The 9,834-nt window shown below is 41.8% G+C and overlaps 1 protein-coding gene across 1 annotated transcript; it reads right to left on the bottom strand.

Moving 5' to 3' along the window:
* Window positions 1-4,914: 4,914 nt before the first annotated feature.
* LOC121572373 (transmembrane protein 121-like) lies at window positions 4,915-8,141 on the bottom strand. The gene has a single exon (XM_045211648.1). The coding sequence runs from the start codon at window positions 6,439-6,441 to the stop codon at window positions 5,410-5,412; it is 1,032 nt and encodes a 343-aa protein (XP_045067583.1). The 5' UTR covers window positions 6,442-8,141; the 3' UTR covers window positions 4,915-5,409.
* Window positions 8,142-9,834: the final 1,693 nt, after the last annotated feature.

The following is a 9,834-nucleotide window of genomic DNA, read 5'->3' as shown; positions in this document are numbered from 1 at the left end:
GAAGAGGATTGGGAGAATGTCATATGGTCAGATGAAACCAAAATATAACTTTTTGGTAAAAACTCAATTCGTCGTGTTTGGAGGACAAAGAATGCTGAGTTGCATCCAAAGAACACCATACCTACTGTGAAGCATGGGGGTGGAAACATCATGCTTTGGGGCTGTTTTTCTGCAATGGGACCAGGACGACTGATCCGTGTAAAGGAAAGAATGAATGGGGCCATGTATCGTGAGATTTTGAGTGAAAACCTCCTTCCATCAGCAAGGGCATTGAAGATGAAACGTGGCTGGGTCTTTCAGCATGACAATGATCCCAAACACACCGCCCGGGCAACGAAGGGGTGGCTTCGTAAGAAGCATTTCAAGGTCCTGGAGTGGCCTAGCCAGTCTCCAGATCTCAACCCCATAGAAAATCTTTGGAGGGAGTTGAAAGTCTGTGTTGCCCAGCGACAGCCCCAAAACATCACTGCTCTAGAGGAGATCTGCATGGAGGAATGGGCCAAAATACCAGCAACAGTGTGTGAAAACCTTGTGAAGACTTACAGAAAACGTTTGACATGTGTCATTGCCAACGAAGGGTATATAACAAAGTATTGAGAAACGTTTGTTATTGACCAAATACTTATTTTCCACCATAATTTGCAAATAAATTCATAAAAAAATCCTACAATGTGATTTTCTGGAATTTTTTTCCTCATTTTGTCTGTCATAGTTGACATGTACCTATGATGAAAATTACAGGCCTCTCTCATCTTTTTAAGTGGAAGAACTTGCACAATTGGTGGCTGACTAAATACTTTTTTTCCCCACTGTAAATCAAATTGAGACAGTTGGTCAAAAGACGCACTGGAAATCGGAAGCGCGTGGATGGTTGGATACACAACAGGTGAGAGACAACTGCAACGGATCGACGTGGAAGATGAGTAAACGTTAGCTATTCGCTAGCTAAGATAATAATTCATCAAACTACTATAACAAATATAAACACTACAATGGGTTTTTATTTTTACTGTTTTTTACATTGTAGAATAATAGTGAAGACATCAAAACTATGAAATAACACATGGAATCATGTATTAACCAAGTAAGTGTTAAACAAATCAAAATATATTTGATATTTGATATTCTTCAAATAGCCACCCTTTGCCTTGATGACAGCTTTAAACACTCTTGGCATTCTCTCAACCAGCTTCACCTGGAATGCTTTTCCAACAGTCTTGAAGGAGTTCCCACATATGCTGAGCACTTGTTGGCTGCTTTTCCTTCACTCTGCCGTCCGATTCATCCCAAACCATCTCAATTGGGTTGACGTCGGGGGATTGTGGAGGCCAGGTCATCTGATGCAGCACTCCATCACTCTCCTTCTTGGTAAAATAGCCCTTACACAGCCTGGAGGTGTGTTGGGTCATTGTCCAGTTGAAAAACAAATGATAATCCCACTAAGCGCAAACCAGATGGGATGGCGTATCACTGCAGAATGCTGTGGTAGCCATGCTGGTTAAGTGTGCCTTGAATTCTAAATAAATCACCAACAGTGTCACCAGCAAAGCACCCCCACACCATAACACCTCCTCCTCCATGCTTTACAGTAGGAACTACACATGCGGAGATCATCCGTTCAACCACACTGCGTCTCACAAAGACACAGCGGTTGGAACCAAAAATCTCAAATTTGGACTCCAGACCAAAGGACACATTTCCACCGGTCTAATGTCTATTGCTCGTGTTTCTTGTCCCAAGCAGGTCTCTTCTTATTATTGGTGTCCCTTAGTAGTGGTTTCTTTGCAGCAATTTATGAAGGCCTGATTCACACAGTCCCCTCTGAACAGTTGATGTTGAGATGTGTCTGTAACTTGAACTCTTTGAAGCATTTATTTGGGCTGCAATTTCTGGCAACTTTAATGAACTTATCCTCTGCAGCAGATGTACCTCTGGGTCTTCCAATCCTGTGGCGGTCCTCATGAGAGCCAGTTTCATCATGGCGCTTGATGGTTTTTGCGACTGCACTTGAAGAAACTTTAAAAGTTCTTGAAATGTTTCGTATTGACTGACCTTCATGTCTTAAAGTAATGATGGACTGTCGTTTCTCTTTGCTTATTTGAGCTGTTCTTGCCATAATATGTACCTGGTCTTTTACCAAATAGGGCTATCTTCTGTATACACCCCCTACCTTGTCACAACACAACTGATTGGCTCAAATGCATTAAGAAGGAAAGAAATTCCACAAATTAACTTTTAAGAAGGCACACCTGTTCATTGAAATGCATTCCAGGTGACTACCCCATGAAGCTGGTTGAGCGAATGCCAAGAGTGTGCAAAGCTGTCATCAAGGCAAAGGGTGGCTATTTGAAGAATCTCAAATATAAAATATATTTTGATATGTTTAACACTTTTTTGGTTGCTGCATGATTCCATATGTGTTAATTCATAGTTTTTATGTCTTCACTATTATTCTACAATGTAAAATATAGTGAAAATAAAGAAAAACCCTTGAATGAGTAGGTGTGTCCAAACTTTTGACTGGTAGTGTAAATTACGAACAAATGTTGAATGGCAAACTTATATCAGCCAAATTACTAAAATTAGAAACCACTTAGAAAGCTGTTATTTGATGTGCTAATGATTTGTTAGTGTCTCTATATGAATGACCTGTAAAATATTCTCCACTGTATTTCAACGTATCATTTTTATCAGTAAGATGGGGTCTTTTGATTCGTATATTTGATGACAACAATAATTATTGTATTTTTAGTATAGGCTCCTATCTTGTTGTCTATACACAATATGAATGTTTGTCAACGGTTGACATTGTAGTTTATTTATTGATTGCATATTTGGTTTTCTGTGACTTTCAAAGTCAATCAAATTAATTTGTGACTTTACAAGTTTGCCAATCAAAATGTTACTTTTGTTATTATTATTGTTAATAGTATTATTGTTATTATTATTACTATTATTCATACGAGAATAAATGGGACATTGAAGATTCCTACAGGAACCTTTAAACCTAGAAGGTGCTTTGAGGAACCTTTTTAAAAGATTCCTCAGGGAAAAGGTTCCTGGAAGCACATTTTGGGGTTCCGGTGGTGCCTCTAGGAACATTTTATTTTTAGAGTGTAGGCTGTCTCATCACTGTCCGTGCCGTCAGCAAACTTGATGATAGTGTTGGAGTTATGTGTGGTCACGGAGTCGTGGGTGAACAGGGAGTACAGGAGGGGGCTAAGCACACACCCCTGAGGGGCCCCGTGTTGAGGGTCAGTGTGGCGGAGGTGTTGTTGCCTACCCTCACCACCTGGGGTCGGCTTGTCAGTAAGTCCAGGATCTAGTTACAGAGGGAGGTGTTCAGTCCCAGGGTCCCGAACTCTGTTGTTGCTGAGAATTTTCCTCCGCCGCAGGATTTACATAAATTCATGAACGCTGAGCTGGAGTCAATGAACAGCATTCTCACATAGGTATTCCTCATAGGTATAGGTTGACTGCAGCCTCGTTGTGTGATGTTTGCATCTTTTGGACAAACATCAGTTTTTGCAGTGAGATCATTGGTCAAAAGAAAAACGTACACAAAATAATTGAAATTCCCTGGTGATGATGAGGATGAGTGGCATTCGTTATTTCAATTTTCTGCAGGCGATTTTGACCCAGGTGAGTGTGGCATGCTGTGCCGTGCTGTAACACGTGCAAAAAAATACTGCATCTGTATTTGTGCATATATAATATATGTGTGTGAGTATGGGTCATACCTTTGACCCGTCATAGGACCTCAAGACCACTGCACATATTAACTGCATTCCATAATGAAGTCTTATTAACGGTCAATGTTCTTTCAATGAATTCCATTTCACTTACCCATTCCTTATAGACAACCTCAGCAACAGACACCTCCTAAAACATGAATAACTGCCCAGCAGCAGTATACATTGTGTCCTTGGTCATATTTAAATGAAGTTTATCATGTTTTATTTTTCCTCTTTACCCCTTAGGGTCTAAAAAGTGAGGGATAAATTGTGAGCTGGAACATTTTGTTTGAACATTGCCTGCATACTGTAATACTTACCCTATAAATAATGTGCTTTTAAGGGTTCAAAGCCTAACCGCAAACAAAGAGTGCTGATGTAAAGGCATTGTAAAACAGTATCAGAGAACAATACAAAGGGAAATGTAATGATCTAGCTAGCAACAGTTAAATAATCATTAACTTATCTTCCTCATTCTGCAGATATCACAGTCATTACGAGATATTGGGTAGCTATGGATACCACACCAATAATGCAGCATGGTCTTTCTGAGAAAACTGTAAACAGAATTTTGATATTGTGTATTAGTTATATTTCTCAAACATAGAGCTCATATTGTGAGTCGGAATATATTCTCTACCAACTCTGAACGCAGAGGCGTCATGCCCTTATTTTTTGAGGGAGCACTGATTGCCAAATGTAATGTCTTAGTATTAATTATGCACTTGATATAGTTTTTCTTATGTATACTGAAATTGTACTTTTGAAAAAGGTGAACGCGTCTTCCAAGGGTGAATGGAGGAAGTGAAGAGAACAGCCATGCCTCAATTATAAAAATCTGTAGTTTTCACAGGACAGAAGTTGTCTTGTGATTTCTCTGTCTGAACACAACTGTGTGTAGAATACCTCTTCTTTGATAAAACGTTTTCTTTCAATAGAAATATCTGTCTTTGTAGTCATACACGTACAGCTTAGCTCAAAAGCTCAGCTTCATAAGTGCGTGTCAGAACAAGTTAGCAGACATCGCTCATTTTCCTTTTCAATACATATTTGATAAAGGCCTATTTTCGGGCACACATATTCCAGTCGCATTAAAGTATTTTCTTCAATCTTATTTTGTTGACCACAGTGAACAGTAAGAAATTGTCTATGCAAAATACATAACAATCACAACCTGAACTCTTTTAATGCAGGGCTCATTTATCAAAGACAAGTCATTCAATACAAATGGTTCACATTGACACTCAAACAGCATTAGAACGAAAACAGTCTGGAAAGGAGGGCCGGTCAGAGTGAAAGTACTCTACTGTTCATTGAACTGCCTCTTTACGATGCTGAAATAAACAATAAACACAGCATTGATCAGTAGAATGTCTTCCATTTACTCTATCCAGCACCTCACATTCATATTTTTAGGTCGTTTAACATTTACATTTACATTTTTGTCATTTAGCAGACGCTCTTATCCAGAGCAGGTGCACAAAGAGACACAAATCATCCCCAAATTAAAAGATACATCATACTTTGTTCTGCACAACATCTTATAAAAATATAAGTATCCCTTTAACCTTTTTTCTTTTTTTTGTTCTTCGTTAGATCATCATCTTTTAGAATGTCCTATAATAAAGCTTATAATATGTTATGTATCTTTATTACTTTCTCACCAAGACCTGTGTCACGTTTGCTCAACCTCTGTGTCACTCATACACGCCATCTCTTCGGGAAACGTTGTGAAGTCTTGAATCACTACTTGGGGTGGCATGGGCATCGGCATGGGCACAGGCATAGTCACTTTCGGGCCATGGACAACGCAATTCTTCTGCATATCTACCCCAAGGGCGGGAGACGGGACCTCGCCGAGATGCCTACGATACTGGACAAAACTGCACGTCTTGAGAACAATGGCGATCACATTTTTACCCATCAGTATCCCAGACACCCTGGAGTCCTTATAGAAAACCATGTTCCCGCCTCGAATGAAGAGAGTGATAATGTTAACAGTCACCAGGCTGAGAATCGGGTAGAGCATCATCTTATGAGGCACGATGTTCACCCCTTGCATGCTGATCTCGCTCAGCGACACGCACGGCAGCACCAGCAGCAGGATGTAGCAGTAGAAGAACATGAGTCCCTCCACCCATAGGGGGAGCCCTTTCCTCTGAGGCTCCCATAGGTTGGCCTGCACGTCCAGGACGTCAAGCAAGTCCACCACCACCCAGAAGAGTCGACTCCGGATCTCCTCCTTCTTCTTGTGCGGCCGCACGTACTCCATGTGGTCGATGGCCACCAATGTGATGTAGACCACGGGCACGCAGATGGACAGAAGCAATGTCAGCACCTTCCGTGCCACCCCGTCCACGCCACCGCTGCCAGTCCAACCGTTCAAACTTCCCCCCTTCCCGTCCTCGGCCTTGTAGTTCTGGTAGACGAAGTAGACCTTGATCTCCAGGACGAAGACATAGAAGAACCATAGGATCATGGCGTAACCACGCTTGGAGGTCCGCACCTCGGAACCCACCCACACGGCTACATAGCGTAGGACGATGAGGAAGCAGATGTCCCCCACGAGGACCATGATGCACACACCGATCTTCCTGGGCCCCTGGTTCTGCTCCACCAGGTAGGCGTCCATCAGCGCCATGCTGCCCATGATCAAGATGGAAGACAAACACACATGAGGCATGTTGGCGGGCGGTGGTGGCACCATACTGACCAGGTGGTGAAGGTCCAAGAGAAAAATAGGTCCAAGAAAGAAGTGAAACAAAGGTCCAAGACAAAAGATGAAACAAAGGTCAGAGAAAAATGAAGTTCCAAGAAAAAGACAAACGTCAAAGAAGAAAATAAGAAAAAAAAAAGAATGAAGGTTGTAGGTCAAAGCAAAAACCTGGGTTCAAAGAGGGTTGGATATTATAATACATTTGTGGTTACTGTCTCTGTTCATCAGCTCATGTTAGTACTGTTGGTTGATCAGGTATACTGTAGGTAATTGTGGTACCGCAAGTTGGTTCAGATAGTTGTAGTCCCATCAGATTAGTGTTTGTACAAAGTCAGGTCCACTTGCATGACTCGACATCAGTTCCCCCAAAATACCTCCATAAAAACGAACAGTTATTCTTCAACCTCTATTCAGTACCCAGCAAGTCAAGGGAAACAGTCAAACTTTGAAACTGCATTACTACCTAGGGATCCTAATAAATAAATAAAAATCCTTACTGCCAATAATACTTCCACGTCATTGATTTGTAGTCCTTTAGTATTTGCAGTAACTGTGAATTGTTCTTGTATTAGTTTAATGTTCTTGTAATTCTGTCAGTGGTTGATATCATTTTAGATGTCGGACGTTGTTGATTAGCTGCCGCATACAAAAATTATCCCGGAGCTCTTCCGAGCAGTAAGTAAAAGCACCATGGACTCAGCAATGCACTTACACTTACGTCTCTAGTTATAATCAATCATATTGTTTCGCAGCATTATGTTTCCGGTTTGATGCCAATGTGGAATTGCGAACCCAAGCACTAATTCCATACCGTTGCACAGAGTGAAAAAACATGATGGAGAGGGTTCATTATGTGAGTATTGGATATCCACTGTAAAAAAATAATGGTTTCGTCTCCATTGTAATCCTCACATGTCCCCAACACTGTGATATTCCCAAGATATTGTGTTGACAAAAGGAAACGAACAACTGCGATTCCAATGTTCTCTTTCTGTTGACCCACAAAATCATCCCCCGACCTCCCCTTTTGACACATAAAAGGGAACAACCTCAAAAAGAAAGGACAGAGAAAAGTTTATCTTTCAAGTTGAATCCCTGAAAAACAACAAGCCTCGTGTCCTTTTCAATAACAAGTACTCTCACTTCAAAGAGGCTCTCCCCTTGACAACCGAAAGCGCTTATTGCGGAGACTCAGGTGGAACAAGAAAAATAATGTGTCCCTTTGATCGACGATCCGTTCTAGGTGAGTGTCCTAGAATGTCCACCGGAGTGCGGTCAACCCTCGAATGCCTGACGTGCCCCACTGCCCATTGAGACACACACACGGCCATCAACAAAAAGCCCTTTTCACTCCTTTCTCATCTTCTTTCCCCCTCTGAAAAGGACTTACGAATGGCCATCACATTGTCACAGCATTGTCAACTCTCCCTGTTTCAAATGTCCTCTAATGTGAAAATCTCTAAATATTTGCCCTCCTTGCTCCTACTCGAGGTGCTATTTGTCTGTGCTTTCTCAAACTAGGTCTGCTGGAATCTCTTTTCGCCCCTCCTCTCTTGCCTCTCTTCCTTCCCCCACTCGTGTGCGCTCAGCCGTTGGATGTCTAAGAGGCATGCTCAGAAAGCCACAGCTGCAGGAGGAGAGAGAGAGCGAGGGAAAGAGCGATAGGGATGTTAGGGAGCGATGGGGATGGTCATGTGTGAGCTGCCTCCTGCCATCAAGTTCTCTTATCTTTTTTCATCCCTTCTTTTCCCCTCCTGGTCCATGCTCTTTAAAGCTCTCCGTCCCTCTCCTTCAGAGTGACTGATCCCTGCTGTGAAGTCCACCCAACCCGTCAGATGTCGAGGTCCTCCTTTTATCAGGGGAGGGCAAAGACGCTCAGGGAGGGGGAGAATTCAATGACATACACATCACACACACACTCCACTGAGACGAGTGACACACACCCCCACACACACTCCAGTGTAATGAGTGATCCACACGTACCCTCCAGTGGCTCCCTGTGTGTGTGTGTGTGTGTGTGTGTGTGTGTGTGTGTGTGTGTGTGTGTGTGTGTGTGTGTGTGTGTGTGTGTGTGTGTGTGTGTGTGGAGAAGGGGAGGCTAAGCCTTGGCTGCCCTTTCAGAACCTTTGCGCTGATTTCTTCAAGGAACCACTGAATCACAGGGGAGAGAGACAAGAGATACTCAGAGCACTTAATATACCACCATCCATCCAAAATGTGGGTGCAATTATGCACAATTTATAACAATAGTGATAGGGGAGCTTAAAAACTCAGTTCGATTTCTGACAACTTAGAAATAGAATCAAGGAACATTGAACATTGACTTAAATGAGGATGTCTGTTCCAGAAATCATATTTCTATGGCTGATAATTCATGCTGACTCATTACAAGCTATAACCTGTACCTTCAACATCACAATCTCTCTTTTTGGACGGACGGCTCATTCACAATTGATGAAAGACTTCTCCTTTCCAGAATTAACAGAGGGATCGTCAAGCGTAAATAATAAATGGGCAAGAGGGAGGGCTAGCAGTGTGAAGGAGCTAGCTGACTAGCCCCAGCACTTCGCTAGGCTAATTAAGCATGTAATAATAAATGGGGAAGGAGAGAGGGGTAGCACCACTCCATGTCTTTGAGCCAGTGTGTGGGGGAGCGTTAGTCCCAGCGCTAGGCTACGCTAGGCTAATAAGCCATGTTTGATCACTTGGCATCAATCCTAACATCAGACTGTTAAGACACCCCCCAGGTCATCAGTTAATTGGATCGCGTGTCATTGACTGCAGACACTCTCCCTGTCGTGAATGCTTATATGAAACTATCTAAACACCAGTGAAGCAGAGACAGCCTATCGTCCTTACCCACTGTAGTGAGGCACTATCTGTATCCGAGTAGAAATGGAAACCAAGTAGATACATATGTCAATTATGCTTTGTAGCCTTTCTCTGTGCAGGGAAATCATTTTAGTCTCTTTCTGCCCTTACTGTAAGTTCCTTTTTCTAAAAAATACTCCCTGAAATCAGGATTGGTGTATCATTGAGGTAACCTCTTCTTTTTCATTAGTGTAGACTTAATTGTATCTCTTAAATGTTTGAATGTGTGTTTAATCTGTCAATTTGAATGTGCCATAACAATAAAATCATTTAAATTACTAATAAAAAGAGCACTTTGGTTCTATTACATGTTTTGTTATGACTTGGTTGGATGTTCTTATGGTTTTCCTCACTAGCAACATTATCACAGCCAAAACCACTTACAAAATATACAATTATGTATAATCAATCGCAATGACATTGTAAAAGCTTTCAGCAAGAGCTAAAGTGTTTTCTTATTTACGATGTAATTATATTTTAACAGGTAAAATGGGAGTAGGGATATTATAACAT

The sequence above is a fragment of the Coregonus clupeaformis genome, chromosome 38 (assembly GCF_020615455.1).
Source record: "Coregonus clupeaformis isolate EN_2021a chromosome 38, ASM2061545v1, whole genome shotgun sequence".
Lineage (NCBI taxonomy): Eukaryota > Metazoa > Chordata > Actinopteri > Salmoniformes > Salmonidae > Coregonus > Coregonus clupeaformis.
This window is presented reverse-complemented; position numbering and strand designations above follow the sequence as displayed.

Bases quoted from the DNA above. Each gene is read 5' to 3' on its own strand.
- LOC121572373 (XM_045211648.1), bottom strand. From the start codon at position 6,441: ATGGTGCCACCACCGCCCGCCAACATGCCTCATGTGTGTTTGTCTTCC.